We start from the raw sequence: 17,077 nt of genomic DNA on the forward strand, positions 1-17,077 counted from the left end.
TGCAATAAATAAAGGCAAACAAAAACACCGCATCCAGTCCCGCAAAACATGCACTTGACGTGTTGTGTTTGACTTTGCATTGCCGCCCATTAACACGGTTTTTGCTAGCTGCAAAAAGCTTTCCAAATATGTTTGGTTTCCATTTGTTTGCTCAACAGTTAGCAGGTTTATCCGGCCGAATGGTGCTGACGCTGTGGATCACTGTTGCCAAAAGTGGTTAACGGCGAAAAATGATTATGTTCACACGTTAGCACCCCAGCAGGTGTCGGGAACATGGGGTCGATTGTGTTCAATTTCGGGTGTTGCAAACATGAGCGCTCGTGGGCTAACCGACCAGGCCTGAACGGTGACTACACTTCACTTCTTTATTGTCAACAAATAAACAGAATCTCTCTTTACACAGTATAAAAATACACCTCACAGGTTCACTGGTAAACATAACTTGTAGTCAAAATAGAACACAATCGCTAACCACCATCAGCCCGGTGGCATTTTGTTGATAGGATCCTTGAGAAAACCTAAGCCCTGCACTAGAATGTTACCTCAACTACAGCACATTTGTTGCGTAGTTTTAGCAGTATTTGTTGAACGCCAATTCCTATCGCTGTTTGGGCAATTTTTTTAAAAGGAAGAACAATGGTACATTTCTTTGAGGTATTATATACAGCGAAAGTCTTGCCCTGTCTTTTGTTGTCGTTGATGCTCGAACGGGAACGGAAAAATAAGATCTATTCATATGAAGAAGTCGGGAAGGTGTTAGACAGCGGGATTACATTACTCACTCCTGTTAATATGGTGCAAATTTAGAACTACTGCCACTACTTTTACTAAGTCTTTACTACCGTTGGCTGTTGTTATTTAGCTTCTAATCACGACATCATTTGGATTGTAAAAGTTAAACGTGCGCCTGAAAATGTATCGCGTGCATAAAAGTGCATTGCAAAATGTATCTAAAAGTTTCTATTCTAAGGTGAAAAAAGCATCCTACCATCACTGAAGAACGGTTGTGTGATTGCATAAGAACTGTTGTAAAGAGTATCGCTACACCTGTATTAATATTATTCCCGACAGGTACTATTGTTCCCGTATTATGTTCTATAAATATTTTACCCCGATCGTGCCGTAATGGCCGTTGAATCGCCTGTACTAGCACCTATTCGTTTGTTCACCCATTGCGTTCTTGTGCTTTCTTCGTCCTGCACGTTTCACGTTGGGTAAACTATTTGTTCGAAGATTCATTCTTTTGTTTGTGCTGTTAGTTCAAAGGACTTGTTAACTATTTTACACACTTTTTACTTTCTCCCGAAAAAAAAATAATAATATCGATTCCACCTGTCCTGCGCCTCACTGTACACATACTCAATCATTGCCAATTCGAGCGTAGTGGTTGTGATGTTGCTAGTAACTTTGTTGCTTTAGCCGCATTAGCCTTATGCCGCTGGTTGAAGTTGTGCTTTCTGCGACCGTTCCTTACCACCCATATGGTGATACTCGATAAACCGAGCACCTTGCATGCTTTGCGCCGTGAAGTTAGTGATGTGACACGCAAAAAGCAGCATGTTTCTTGGCTGAACTTTCCATGCAAAACGCATGAAAACGAGCGAGTACAGACAGAGCGCTGAAAGCAGGAGAATAATACGAGGACACCGATTAAACGTTTTACCATGCCAGTTGATGCCAGTTCTCACTTACCGCCAGTCATAGTTCCGGATATGATTTTCGGATCTTTCTTCAGATCACCAAGGGCGGCAATCGGAATGCCCCAGTTTGCGACCGGTCCCCAAAAGTGGGTGCTCATCAAATATTCCCTGAACTCTTTGCTCTTCAGGTTGTTCAACAGTTTGCGCCCCATAGCTGCCATCGTTGCCAGTCAAGAAGTAAGCTTTTTACCCTACAGAACCTACGGAAGATAACGTATTGTCAACAAGCGCTTTTTGACGATATCGTTTAAAACCAACAACCACAACAAAGCTAGCACCGATTGCGTAATCATCAAATCTGCAACGAATTTGATTAATACTTACAATCGTTCCAACTTACCGCTTGCCAAACCCAAGGCAAATGAACAAGATGTTGATCCAGTTGAGTTCAAAGGCAGCGGGGAAGTTACTCTCTTGCAACGGTGACGGACTTTACGCACTGTACTCCACGGTCCTAGTTTTTTACATAAGCACCAACCGTATTTACACACCCGCCGGAAATCGAACGATGAAAGCAAATATCAACAACACATCAACGCAATTAAAAACAAAACTCGAACGTGTGGGATTTTTTATTTAAGTCTGCTGTCAACAGTTCTGTCATCTGTTGCAAGGTGTATACAACGAGCGATCGTCACACGATGTGCTTCCACACCTTGACTCAACGCTGCTCCACAGGTGGGTTTGAAATGTTTCAACAATTGTGAAATGTTTCGTTTCAAACAGAAATACCGTTGCAATATTTCGTTCATACGATTGGTTCGAATGGAATCCTTGATATCCTTGATGATGCACGCGAATAAAGGTATTTGGGCTAATGTGGGAAATTTGAGACTGCACGTGGAAGCTATGCAAATAATTTAAATGAAATTCATTTTACAGTATGCGTTTTCATACAGCTTTTTGTCTCTATTCGAAATCGAAAATAACCACCTGCAACATTTTCACAGCGAACGTACACTAAATATTACATCCATGATCATCCATGTCGCGCCAGTACTGATCTTTATCGACGCAGTTGGAAGCCAACACCTAAACCGAGTGTACCGCGGTAAAATCCCTCCTAAAGCCTTTCAAGTTCCAAAGGATCCCATCCTGCATTACACGTCCGTTTTGTACCACTTAACTGCATCCCACCTTCCCCAAAAAATTCCTGTCTTCTTCCGGCTGACCAACAACGGGAAACACGCGTCCAGAAGCGGGGCAGGAGCGGAAGGATTTGTTTTGTTCAATCGCATAAGACTAAATACAAATAGGAAATGAATAAATTTTCGTCCTTTCGTGCGCATCTCGCACGCTGTTCAGGCTCTTCCCAGCTCTCTTGCAGTGCCTCTTTCTTCGGCCAATGCTCGGAAACCTCTTTCCTTCTTGTGTGCGTGTGTGTGTGTGTGTCTGCTTTTTTACCAAGGGTTTTTGTTGCGCTCGTTCCATTCTCCTCGTTTCCCTTCCCGTTCGGTGCCGTTTCCTTTTTCGAGAAAACGGATTTTTTCTAAGGTTGGTTTTGATTTATGGCTCCTTTGCGGCTGCCACGGGCATTCGTTGAGTTGCATGAGAAAATGGATTTTTTGTTCCCGTCCATTTGGGATGTCGCGGAACCGCTCGCCGCTGTGTTTTGCCGCGCACGGACCGGACAATGAATGCATAACCCGATATCCTTTCAGCGCCGGGCGAACCAGGCGTACCGGTGAAAGATGAGTCCGGCGAGCAAAGCCGCCCTATGGCGACTGCGAAAAGAACTGTCAGGACTACCTGGCCCTGGACGACTGACCACCGGATCAAACGCGGGTCACACGGAAAATGGAGGTCAAACAAAAGGCTCGCAATGGCAGACGACGACGCCTGAAGTACTTCCGCCATAGCACAAGAGGGATGTGAACCGTCATGCATCGTGACGGTGGATCGCTGGGTGACGAAACCCTATGGCCGTTGGGTTTGCGTTGAGTTACAATACCCACCCGTATTGGCACAGTACAGAGACGTTGGGACTGGTTTCGGAACTGTGGCCTTTTTTATGTTCATTTTTATCCGCTTGTCTACCGTACATCTTTGTGTGCACTTGTGCGTTACAGTGTCACTATGCCCGCAAATAAAGCGATCAGCGCACAGGCACATAAACAAAAAAAAAACCCCCGAGACCTCGCGGACCTTTCGGGGTAATTTGGGTTAACTGGTTTTAAATGGTCCTTTCCTCGATTGGGATGCGATTGAAAGGCATCCGGGTCCAAGGGTTAAAGGTGATTGAAACCTTTACCCGGCGGAAAAATAAAGAGCCCTCATTACGTTACGGATATCTCGCAAGATCGATGTTTTTGTACCCGTAGAGCAAACTAAACGATCGACACATTAACGCCTAATACCCTGGACAATGCTGGGGCACAATAAAAGCATTCAGAAAAAGGTGTTTCGCACTGTAATTCATCAACATCAAATTAGTCGCGCCATTGCCGTTAAGGCGCATCTGCTCATATTAGCAAGAAGCGATCAAATGTGTCCAATTTTAACGACACGTCTGTAAATACCTCAGCCTCTGCAGTACGGATCTTTCAATGATCCGTACTTCAAGATCGAACTCAAACGTCCCGCTAGACTTTCTTTTTCCTACCCTCACTGTGTCCTTTCGTCCGTTTTGCGCTTCTCACGCCAATTGTGTTTCCACGGCATTAGACGGTCAAAGGCACAACCGAAGGCATCCGGCAGCCTCGCGGTCATGGAAGCCAAATGTGCAAAAGGGTAGATAGTGAGAAAAACGGCTAAAACAAATATACCCGCTGTCCGTAAGCCCACCAGCGTTGTCCAGCCGCATTCAACGGCCGGAGCATCTCCGAGGGCACAACTGCACGCTCTACTGGTTCTGGTCGGGAAGTTGGCTTTTTTTCTTTCGTTGTTACTTGCCGTACACATTAAGCTGGTTTACTTTGCGTTCCCTCCGGCCGCCACCACACCGCGCGCACCGGCCAAATGGCATTTAATGTGGATGGCACCACCGTCCTGCCCCGCTCCTCCTTGCCATCGGCTTGTTTGCTCCCCACCCCGAAGGGTTAAAAAACTACCACGCTCATGGGCGCGCTTTGTGGGAAAGTAAGAAACGGAAACAGGTCACCGGAGATGATGGCGCAACCCGGCACCACCAGGATGCGCGCCCTGTTGTCTGTGCCGGGCGAGTTGTTCTGCCCCGCCCAGATTCTTCACCGATGCAGATTTTCACGCTTCGCTTCGGCGGTCGACACTTCGACAGGAAGCTGTCCATGAGCGCGCTGGCAAGACGAAGAGCACCAGTGGCCATAGGATGGCAGAGGAAAATAGGGCCCTAAAAAAACACACACACTCACACGAACCAACACTCAAAAACCCAAAGGCAACGAAATCCGTCACGAAGGTCCATAGTGTCTCCAGCAAGAAGTGAATATATTAAAACTTGCTGGCAAAATGATGATGCTCCCGAAATCCCATTCACCTATCTTCGGTGTGCACCTTCAACCTCACCTAGTATAGACCACAGCGCCTCTATGCGTATCTTGTCTCGCTGTTCAAAGATCAAGGAAGCAATACACACAAGCACTGAAGATTTAAGCCAAAAAAAAACAACAACTCTTCCAAACACTCATACACATACCGGTCCGTACGGCACAGCATGAAAGGGTCAGCAGGACGGAACATTCTTCCCTAGCCGTATCTCTACCGATTCCAACCCCTATTGCTATTCACTTCAGCCGTGCTTTTTCCCCCCTATCGCGTGATCTTGCCTATGACCATTAACCAGACCGGCAGCGCGCATCATCGACAGGCCGAGCCGCATTATCTTGTCTCTTCTGCTGCTGCACTGTATATTAATGTTTTTGTTATTAAAATATTATAATGTGGACCTTCTGCGCTTTTCGCCTATTCATCCCTTTAAATAGGCGTCCGCGTCCAGTTAGGTTAGCGCAACGACCAAGATGTGTTATAGCCCAAGGAGCTGCGCCTAGACGTGCTTCGTAGGAAAAATAAAGTATGTCGTAAACGGAAGGATTTTTTTTTTGTGTTGATGCTGTTTGGCTATAGACACCCTTTTCTGACTGTCTTCTCTAAGATCGAGCTCGTAAGACTAGATAGACGGGCGCACAACGACGGAACCGATTACACAACTCCCCTTTTTTGGACGATGGCATGCGGAATAGAGCAATGCACAGAAACGGGGGGAGTAGTCTCACACGATGCCAGCTCAGCAGCTGAGCAGCTGAGCATATAGAGGAAAAAAAAAGCCATCACCAACAGCGGACACAAACACCGTGCAACAAAAGCGTACTCCAACAAAAAAAAGGAACCGATCACCCTGAAGCTATTTCCATGGTTAACCATCAGTTTTTCCTTGCAAGGTTATAACCTTTGTGGCGATGGTCTGCTTTTCCGTGGGTCTTACCTTTAGGACCTACAACATTACCGGGAGAAAACTCCACTTACAGGACAGGTTTCGGGCTGGGTTCACCCTTGTTACTGTACACTCGCGTCTTGGTTAAAGTTGAGAATTTATTCCTTCACTGTTAATTAATTGATATAAAACAGGTATCTTCCTAGTCGGAGATTCGAGATACACAGGTAATAAAAAAATAAATTCGGGAAGCATTAAAGAGCTTCTGGCTGTGTATATAAAGTAAAAACCTTCACTAAACTATGGGCACAATGTGGCTGCCACGCGTAAACGGTGCGCAGCTATTTAATACCTAATGCTTTGCGTGCGACAAAACACGTCCGGACGGCACCAATTACTGTTGTGTACATGTTATACGCTATCTTTCTAGATTGGATGGAATAAATCTTACTGCTGGTAAGAATGTGTTGAGCCCTATCATTTACATCTAGCAATTTTACCCTAGTGGTTCGAGATGCACTTTCGTTGCATATTGGATGGAATGGGGTGCGCTTTCGCGAGCGCCGCTTAGCGCTGAGAATGTGTAAAATTGTCACCTCTATCGACTGTACCGTGCGATATGGATTGCTAACATTAATTGCCTATACGCTAGTGTTTTTCCTACACCGGGAAAGGGATCATCATCCCCGGACACAGTAAACATCCGCTACTAACATTGATTCCGGCGCAGCAAAATCCAACCAATGAGCATCACAAAGGCTAGGATGGTAAACTGCACCTGCAGTGCGGCTGCTCCGGCCAGACGGCACTTGAACGTTTCGAAGCGTGATTCTTTATCATTCACGATGTTCTCAAACTCGGCCTCGACCAGCTGCCCGTCATAGTAGGTGATCAGATCCTCGTACGGGTACTCGAATCCTTGCAGACACTCGCACTTATAGCCGCCCGTTTCGTACCCACGGCCAAGGATCGGAACGCACTGGAAGTGGAAAATAAAACGGACAAAAGAAAAGGACGAAAGAGAAATCGTATAATGTATAATGCTATGGTTCGCTTGTGAGATATCGGTTTGCCCTGCTGCTGCTGCTGCTGCGTTGGATCTGGTCTGATCTGGTCGTCCTTTTGCGGTGCACTTTTATTCAGGTCAATGTCCTTTGGACAGTACAGCAAAAGCCCATCATGGCGGTTTGCATTTGGTGCAGTTCTAGTGCCGCGGTGTATGGCCCCCTTTTGTTTTGCCTGCAGTTGCAGTTGCGATGGAATATCGTTTTCCTTCTTTGCGAGCAATAGCACATTTCGTGTTCATTTACTTTTTTATCCCTCCCCTGTACGCCCATTCTCATCCCGAGAACAAAAGGGAATGTGCGTTCAGGTTTCACGATGGCCGTTGCAATTATTATTATCGTCCGAGACCGAGAATGCGGTTTGCCAGGGATCGGGCGACCGCCAAAAGCAAAAATGCAAAATCGTTCCCAGTCCGTACGATCCGCGTGCGTATAAAACAGCGAATGAAATCAAAACCCACCGGCGCAACGGGGAAAGGACGGAACCGCGTTGTACGGAGACCCATTTGAGCTAGCAAGACGCATATAGGAGGGAAACAAGCGCATGACCGCGCAGCGCAGCATACTTACGTATGAAGACTTCTCGTCGCATTTGTGAGTGTTTTTGAATGCATTCGGTTCGTAATAATCATCCGGACATTGGTTGATATCCAGCTGGAGCATGTTCATTGAAACTGCAACGACTCCCCTACGAGAGCACAGTGGAAGAATAGAAAACAGACGTTAATAAAAAAAAAATACACACACACACACACACGAACGGCCGGCAAGATTAGTTTGACGCATGCAAAATGCGGCTAGGGGATATAGCCATCAACATGCGGCGCTCAATGCGGCGAAAAAAGGGGTAAAACTGCATTTCCGGCTCAACAACAACCCAGACTTACTTGAATTCCAGCTTCACCTTCAGGCTGTCCCAGCCGAAGAATGGTACCGCGTACGTTATGAGCCACTTCTTCACATATCCCTGACAATCAAACTCGGGCGTCGTCCAATAGCCATGATCCATCGTGGCCGCGTGATAAAAGTTCGGGAAATGCTCGTACCGTTGCGCATACTCGCCCGTCTCATTGTGGCGCAACCGGATCTTCAGGTAATACTTTTCGAGCGAATCAAAATTCGTTGCCCATCGCTGTTTCAGCAGCCGGAAGTACGGTTTATCGATGTACTCTTCGCCCGTTTTGTTGTACCGTGCCAAATCTTCCATGTTGAACTTGCGCGTGTTTAGCTCACGTTTGTACGCGTACGGTCCGAACAGTGTGCGGTTGGGAAACTTTCGCCGATCCCACATTGTGGCCGCAGACCAGATGCGTGTATTGCCGAGCACCAGCGCCAACGTTTCGCCCATCATTTGATCCTCGGTCAAAGGTTTATCGGCAACTCGCTTGCCCGAATACACCTCGGTCGGGTCCGATATCTGCAGGAACGCACTGATAAAGTTCGCCAGCCGAATCGCCATTTTGGCTTCGTTTTCAAACTGCTTTTGCGCTTCGTACGCAAACTCCCCGGTCAGCATCAGATCCTGCGGATGATAGTTCTTGCACGAACGTTCATTTACGCCCAGAATGAACTTGAGCACCTCGTTTATGTTGAGCTTGTGGGAATGCAGCGAGCTCGGGCCGGTTGTGTAGTTTTTGTACTCGTAGTACCGATTCAGGTACTGTTCCCGTACGTACGTCGGGGCCCGGAACCACTTGATCGGTACCTTTTGAACCCCTGAAATTATGCATTACGAGAAAAGTTGAATCGTAAGGTCCCCTGAAAGAGCCAGAACCTATCATACTCACATCCTATCTTCATGCAATCGAACCCATTGTAAAACTGTTCGTCCGATGCACGCTCGAGTATCTCGCCCAAGTAGGGCCTCCGGACAACGCCCGGTAAGCGGTGCCCCGGTTTACAGCGACACTGGTACCCGCCTCTACGGAATCCCCAACCATCGATCGGTTCACACTCGGTTGTTTCCTTTTTGCAGCGTGCCGTATCGGCAAACACGTTTGGACCTTTGTTACCTTCACCTTTCGGGCATTGGTTTATATCGATTCGTTCGAAATCCATTTCTAGCACCGAAACGGCCGTATACCTAAAGGGGAAATGTGGTCGGAAGGGATAAGAAATATCTACTTTGATGCCCTGTCCGTCGCTATGCGAAGGAACTTACGTCGGGTATTCGATGTGCCGGAACTGTGTATGACGCGGGTATATATCGGCAATCGGTGTAACAGCCGCCACAAGCCACTTGTTGGATCGACGACAGTCAAAGTACGGTTTGGTAAACTTTACCGGTCCCGGATCTTCGTCCGCCCCCGGTGGCCCATGGAACGTGAACGTTTCGTTCGTGTTGTTTGCGTATCGGATTTCCACCTGATATGTCGTTTTCGTATCGTGCCGCTTTTCCACATTATCCGGCAACCACGCATTGTACCACTCGTTGATATGGTAGTTCTTAATCGTATAGTCGTGCAAGGCCGAATCCGGTGGAAACGCACCGAGATCGCGAACGTAGAACGTGTTCAGGGTGGAAATTTTCTCCAGATGAATCGGATCGTTAAAATCATCCTCCCGGTAGGTGCGCGGTGCAAAACGGGGGAACGTTTTGTTGAAGAACCCACGGTAAGAGGAGGAAAACGACGAGTTCGGTGCGAAGTAGATGGCGGACGCGTTAATGTGCCGATTGGACGACACGTCTGCAACGGTCGACAGGAAGTAGTACATCATGCCCGGATCGTATGTATCGTTTATGGCCGGCCGGATGAAGCGACTCTGCAGAATGTAGCTCCAGAAGAACGCACGGCTCAGTGCCATGTTGTGCAGGTGCAGCAGGGCCGTTCGATTCGGAAACACGGGATTAATGTTAACTTCCTTTATGTCCGGCAGATGAGAAACGCTTTCCTCCGGCAGCGTTAAATCCCGAGGCGGTAAAATCGGACAGTTGTCTCCGTTCACCTTGTCGAACCGCACCTTGATCTCGTCGAACGCGTCCTTTGGTTGCCATTCGTACTGGGCCAACACGCCCATCAGGGTGACCAGGGCAAAAAGCCCATAGCTGCGCCACAGTAAACCCATTTCATTTAGCGGAAGTTTTACAACCGCTCTGGATTCCCCCTTTTACCTCCGTCTACACCGCGTTTTAAGGCACTGTTGGTGAGCTAATACAACTCGTTTAAATACCGATTATCGACAGCAAACAACTCATTTCACCTGACACACCCAACAAGATGTTTGGCAGACAGCGTAGGCTGGTTCGCCCAGTTGCATTTTGACGTTTAACAGCAAGAAGAAGAAGAAGAGGGCCGTGACGTTTGGGATCCGGCAACAAACCGCTTCGATGCGTGGCTGAGCTGTTTTTTCATACTTTTTATACTTTATTTCCTTGCATTATTTGGGGTTTTCTGATATTCTGATTGCACCAAAACAAGTTGGATACAGAAAATACACAAACATAAAGGTGATTTTCTGCTATTAACAATATATAAAGCGATTTACTTTGATGCACTTTCAGTATCATTTTGTATATTGCCTTACCGGTCATGTGGTCATGCTGTACAGCACATCTTCGAGGATAGTTCTCAATAGTTCACCCTAAAATGAATTTGATCTTGAGACATGCTCAACACTGCCAGCTGCAACTCTGCACGTGAACCGCGATCCGCTAGTATCCCAACGCCAACTCACAGCCACCTCCGCACTGACAGCACGGTGCTGTCAATTTGCTACATTCGATTCAAATCAAACGTACGCATCGTTACGTCGACTGCAGTCCGTGCGGTATGTCGACTTCACGTGTTTGTTTATTCGCGAAAACGGACGCGAGAAAACGGGTCAATGCACTTCGCGGTACCGAATTGGCGCAGCGAATGGATGACGAGCGCGTTTCTGCGCGACAGCTTGCTGCTAAATATGGGAAAAGATGACCATAAATCAATTTGCAGTCTGGTGTTTGATTTTAGCGTACGTTGGCCCACGTGATGATGAGCTATGGGGATTGTACACATGAGATCATGCATGCGAATAACATCTCCGAATATCATTGTAAGTTAGCTGAAGCTGCGCATTTCTATTTGTAAACCAGAACATAAGCATTTTGAGGCCGCTGAACTAAAAGCACCCAGTTGCATCCACGTTCCTCTTAGCTGTCTGTTACGTGGCACCAAATGATCATAAATGCCCTTGAAAACGATAAAAGTATCAGCACGTATTTTAAGCGCTAAACCAAACAATAAAGGAAAAAAAAGAAGCATACACGATTCAAATGCTCAAAAAACGCATCACTAGCGGCCAAAGATTCGCGCGCACGTTTAGCGTGTTGTAAATATATAAAACCAAAAGAGAAGTAAAAAAGAAAAACCATCATTCCACGTCCAACGCAACTTGCTTATCCTCCGAAATCGTTCCTAAACCTCTAAACCCGCTCAGTTGCGCACGGGGGAAAAATCCTGCGCACAGCATTCAATCGGCCAGAGAGTGCATTGCACTTTTTATCTTTTTATTTTCGGCAACAGCTGCTGTTGCTGTTGCTTTTTGCGTGCATCGCCCAATCACGTCGGCGCAGATAGGCACCGCATTCGAGAAGGATGCACAGGGTACAATCTCAAGTCAACAGGATGATGTGAACCGCTAAAACAAAAAACGGCGGAAAGAAAATAAAACAACTTGCTGCCCCTCTGCGGTGTGCTGCGGAGACGCACGCCGTGCGACGGCGATCGGAAAGCGAGAAGATCGCTGCTAAGGAACGTACGAAGAATTACAACGCCACGGTTCAATCTGTGGGCAACTGTTGTTCGCCGTGGGGAAATAAAACAACCGAATCGAACCGAAACCCCAAGCATGACAACGCAGACGGAACGCGTTTCGGGGCACTGGCAGACTCCGGACTCCGGCCGGTGTGAATGCACCCTTAAAGTGGAAAGCTCACGATCTCCACCCGCCCCCGGCATCTTCGCTGGAGATCAACGTGCTTTCAGGGGCGGTAGAATGGCGGATTCGACATTATGCAAATGCACTTCTCGAGTGTGTGGGTCTCTGGCTGGTCAAATGTCGGAATGTATCTTGCAAGCGTCGAATGTGTCACAAAAGACAGCGACAGTGATCGTTCGACAGTTTTGGATGCAAATTTGTGCATCCGTTGACACTCGCCGCAAGAACCGCGCGGTGTAGGGGGTTTTGCAATTTGTTGGCAAATTTCAACGGTCAGTTTAATAAACACGAAAAGTAATTGAACCAGTGCTATGCGTCTGCTGGCGAGGCCGAGAAAAGGTATTATGGTAAAATTGAAACACTAAACATACACGAAATGAAGGTGTCATTGTAACATTTATTGGCAAAGCAAAAAAAAAAAACCACAAATTATTAAAGAAATTAAAATATATGATTTATTGTTAATGAATTTTATATTTATGGGCTTATTATGACAAAAGTTCAGATATATTTCGTCATGCATTCATTATTTTATTTTAATTGTTGTTAATTATCACTTATTTCTACTCTAGTTCTTGTGATCTTTCAAAATTGTAGATGCTTTATTAATGTTATTTTAATTATTATGTTTTTGTGAATAATTTTTTTCATGTTTCTGACTTATTTAGGTATTTGTTTAATTTTTTTTCTACGCTTTTTGTCATTATTTTGTTTACATTTACTAAGCGTATTCCAACAGTGAACAATTATTTGAGTTTTTGTTTTATGTTTTATTCCTTATGGATTATTTCATTCGTATATTTCGAACGCTACTTAAATACATTTACTAACTTGTTATTTTTTGGTTTGTGCGTCGCACTTCGATCAAACAAACAAACTTTGAAATGCAAAGTAGACAACCATTCGGTGAAATGCAATAATATGTCGCGGCCATATTAGCACACAAATAGCAATATTATTAATCACACACATATAAACTACCTCTCTCCTTTCCCCCGCTTCCCCACCCCTTGCCAAACGCATCTATATTCATGCAGTGGATGGAATGTTAAAAATGTGCTCACAGCAGCAAAACGCCCCCAACCCAGCGGCGAATCGGCAAACAGTACGCAAGGCACTAATTTCTACATCGATCCCACTGGCAACACGAACTTGAAATAGAACGCAGTTGCAATTTTGTTCACGCCTGAACGCAATCCTCCGACCAAGACTAGGTTGAGTTGGATGTGATAATTTTAGCCCCACAAAAACCAACCACCCAGCTTTGGTGCAGCTTTTTTTATAATTCTTTCCTTATTCTTCATTTTTACTTTCCCCCCAACTCCTTCTGTGTTTCGTTCCTTTTTTCCGCTCCCACATGCAATCGTTTGAAAGAGGCAAGTTAGTTTAAAAAACTAGTCGCTTGAGGTTAGAAATGGGCTTCACCAGCTGTAAATTTGTTTCATTATCGCTCTCCAAAAAAAAAAACCCCCGAAATGTTCCATGCGCCCAAAATTGCAACATCATTACCGCACACATACACATGCGCTCGCACACCGATGCGCTTATTAAAATATAGCGTGTGGTCGCACCATCGCATGGGCGAACGCATCTTTGGTACGGTGTGCAGTTGGTGTGGCTGTAAGTACGAACGGCGAACGAGAGAGAAAGCCGGCCCGCGAATGGCGTCTTGTTGGAAAGGAAATTTTTAAAAATATTCCCCACGGTGTGCCCCAAGTCAGAAAAACAAACCGCAAAATCCACCGAAACAGCATTTGAAATAACAATCCACACACCAAACAAAAAGGAAAAAGAAAAAAATAACCGCACACACAATGTTCACTTTATTTGCTGCACTTGCACACAGATGCACGTTCAATCAAGCGGCAGAGAGAGAGAGAACGAGAGGTCTTTGGACCTTCGAAGTTCTTAAAGGCAATTAAGGGTTTTTTTTTGGGTACAATTCTTTACGAATTGGTGCAGCTTTCTTACAGTGTAAGCTACAGAGAGTAAAGTTGCATTTCCTGTCCGCCTACCTATCACCCTTCCCCTTGGCCACATGGCCTTTATTACACCGCCTGACGCCCATTTGCCCTTTTCTTCCTATCTACCAACTGTCAAACGTTTATCAAACACAAGGCTGGAAAGGTGATCACCATGCAATGGGGTGGTCTAGTGGGGGGGGGGGGGGAGCAGCGAGGTGGGGGCTTTGAAGAAAAGGGGAAAGATTATCAACTATCAAATGTTTAGCTTATGATCGCATTATATTATCACACCGCGTGTGCCGCAAGAAGTAAATTTGAATCAAATTTCTGTTCTACACGTTGCACACCACAACGCACACTGTAAACGGCCTGCTGTGTTGGTGACGCAATTTTGCTTTTCGATTACTCTTCATCCCCCTACCCCTGCCGTTCGGATCCTGCCGCCACCAAACTGTACCGTGCCCAACCCACCAATATTTACCGTACACGCATATGTAGCAATGTGGTGTGGGGAGCTTGTTCGATGCAGTTTGTGTGCAGCCGGGTTGAGTGCACCGGCCGCTTGTGCCAATGACCGACGATCGGTTGGCCTGTTGTTTTTTTTCTGCTTCTTCTTTTTTGGGGGTGTTTTTGTGTTTTGTTCTATATGAAAAGGGAGCCACCACCGGTTCTTGCCCGTTCTTCTACTTCGCCATCTACTTCTAACCTATCCTCCACACTTACGGGCGTTTGCCATTTTAACGAATTGCGATCGAAGACGATCGACGGCATTGCGCGGAGGGAGGCGAAGGATCGCCGGCGGTGATCGTGGCGGTGGGGAGTAAAGCCGACCCAAGGGGTGGAACAAAACGAAGCTAAAATTTGGCGATGCATCTTCGTCATTGCCGAATCTGTTTGCAAGCTGGTGCTGCTGCTGCTGCTACCCGAGCAATGTTTGCATTTAAAATCTTCACTCCACGCTCTTGTATCTTGTATTTCATCGTTGTTTTATTTTGCTTTTTGCCTGCTCTTGGTGGTGTCTTGTCTTGGGGGTGGAAAGGAGGGGGGGGGGGGGAGGTTGTCTTGAATTTCTCTCCTCCTACCCCCATCTGCGAGATGGGGTGGCAGAATCACTCACACAACGCATCATCATCCCTTCCCCGTACCCCATTCTCCTCTTCCGTTTTCCGGTTGGTGTTGGTTTCTAAAAGCGTTAGGAATTTGTTTGGTTTGGTTGCCTTTCGTTCGAGCGATGGTGGTGGTTCGGTTACCGGTTCCTAATGCTCCTTGCAGCAGAGTACGGACGCGCTCGTTGCTTTTGCTTGCGAAATTTTGGCAATAAAGAAGTCATTAAACTTTGCGCACATTTGTGTGGTGTGGTGCAGCGATGGCGATGCATGGCGTGCAGTCTGTGTGTGTGCGTGTGTGTGTGTGTTTGGGGGCAAGTATTGCAGGGCAAGCGCAAACAAAAACATCGGCAAACGCAGCAGCAGAAGCGAATTGTGTGCATTCGCAACCCGCTAACTTTGCGCTACAGGTCGACGGAATTAGAAGCGATTGTATAATATGGCCGTGTCCGTGAAATTTATCAGCGGCGTAATTTATGTACAGAAGGGAAAACCATACAAAAACAAAAAGAACGTCACTTCTAATCAGCACTACAGTGCGCAGCTGTTATTGTGATGTTATTCAGGGGCTTCTTTTTTTTTTGCTAGCTGGATTAGCCAAAATAAAATGGAAAATATTATCAAATTATGGTAAATTAAGCTTGCTATATGTTAGGATTTTATTTCGAGAAAATTGATGATCAAGCTGCTAAAAACATTTCGTAGAGGCAAAGCATAACAAAGGGGTTGATAGCTTACACAGTGAACAGCGTTTGGTATCCCTCGGGGTTGCGTAATAGGACCAATTTTGTTCATTATATCTTTAAATAACAACATAAAAATGCCACAGCATTAGGACGATACAACACGCCATGCAGGTATCCTGAATGTATTTTAAGTTGTATTATTTTATATCGATAGCTTCTCTTTCTCTAATCTTTTAAAATATAGAAACAAATTCCCAAACCATATACGCGAGGAACAAAATGTCACCGGATTGTGGTGATCGTGTGATAATTATGTTGAAATTAGGTACTGGTTATCTTTGCTTATGATTTGATAATGATGATAAAGAAGGACAAAGGATAAAGAAATCCAACATGAATTTATAAAAAGCCTGGACAGCTTCTTGGTCAAATTCCCAACGACTCTAGACTACACATTTAACAATGTATCTAGTGAACACTCTTTCAACTGCCTCTGTTTGTTCTTTTTATTGAGAACGTACCGGCTATATTAGAAATTGTTTCAATTCTACAAATGTTCCATTGAACAGTGATCTGCCACCGGTCTAACTTGACCACTGCAGAACGATTTAAGACACACACGGGTCGTGAAAATCTCTTGCCATTCTAAACAACAATCGGGAAAATTCTAAATGCTTTCCATAAAGTCTCCTTCCATTCATGTCTAGACTATAGAATTAGACACCAGCCGCGCAATTTTAGTCTCAACTGGCTTGTGTGTCGATACTTTTTAAGATTTTGGTCTTTGGAAAACTAATAATTTAATATGTATTTCATGTGTTCATAAAAATCTTATATTATCTATACGAATTAAAGCTTTTCTGTGTGATGCACTGTGCCATAAAAGTGTATTCCCCATTAGTACGTTCGCATTAATCAAACCCACGCCACGTGGTAGCAGCGTTGTTGCATCAAGATCACGCATCCGAAACAAGTGCCTGTTCGGTTTTCTACTTGCTGTCCGCTTATTTGCCAGTTATTCGACCCTTCACTTCGCTTATGCCGTTCATGCGAAAGTGCAACGGAAGACCAATTGCAGTGCGTTGCAGTGCATCGACGACATTTTGAAGACGCTTCACTTTTGGCGCGCATTTTGCTGCTTCGTTATTGCGGTGCGTTTCTCTTCGTTGCTTTTACACAACCATTTCCTTTCCTTCTTCTTCCCTTTTTTTTCTTATCTCTCTCTCCCTCTCTCTCTCTCTCGCTTTCCTTAACCTCTTTCTTTTTTCTCTTTATATTACGAAAATTTGTCG

At 45.6% G+C, this 17,077-nt stretch overlaps 2 protein-coding genes across 2 annotated transcripts; both read right to left on the reverse strand.

Annotated features, from left to right (window-relative positions):
- Window positions 1-340: 340 nt before the first annotated feature.
- On the reverse strand, window positions 341-2,248 carry LOC128303866 (mitochondrial pyruvate carrier 1). The gene is made up of 3 exons (XM_053040947.1): window positions 2,041-2,248; window positions 1,693-1,900; window positions 341-1,618 (listed from the first exon to the last, which is right to left on the reverse strand). The coding sequence occupies exons 2-3, from the start codon at window positions 1,859-1,861 to the stop codon at window positions 1,431-1,433; spliced, it is 357 nt and encodes a 118-aa protein (XP_052896907.1). The 5' UTR covers window positions 1,862-1,900; window positions 2,041-2,248; the 3' UTR covers window positions 341-1,430.
- Window positions 2,249-6,186: 3,938 nt separating this feature from the next.
- On the reverse strand, window positions 6,187-10,279 carry LOC128303778 (uncharacterized). Its single transcript, XM_053040843.1, has 5 exons — window positions 9,274-10,279; window positions 8,900-9,195; window positions 8,000-8,828; window positions 7,683-7,800; window positions 6,187-7,027 (listed from the first exon to the last, which is right to left on the reverse strand). Exons 1-5 carry the CDS (start codon window positions 10,176-10,178, stop codon window positions 6,758-6,760), a joined length of 2,418 nt encoding a protein of 805 aa, XP_052896803.1. The 5' UTR covers window positions 10,179-10,279; the 3' UTR covers window positions 6,187-6,757.
- Between the last annotated feature and the right edge of the window lie 6,798 nt (window positions 10,280-17,077).

Source organism: Anopheles moucheti, chromosome 2 (genome assembly GCF_943734755.1).
Source record: "Anopheles moucheti chromosome 2, idAnoMoucSN_F20_07, whole genome shotgun sequence".
NCBI lineage: Eukaryota > Metazoa > Arthropoda > Insecta > Diptera > Culicidae > Anopheles > Anopheles moucheti.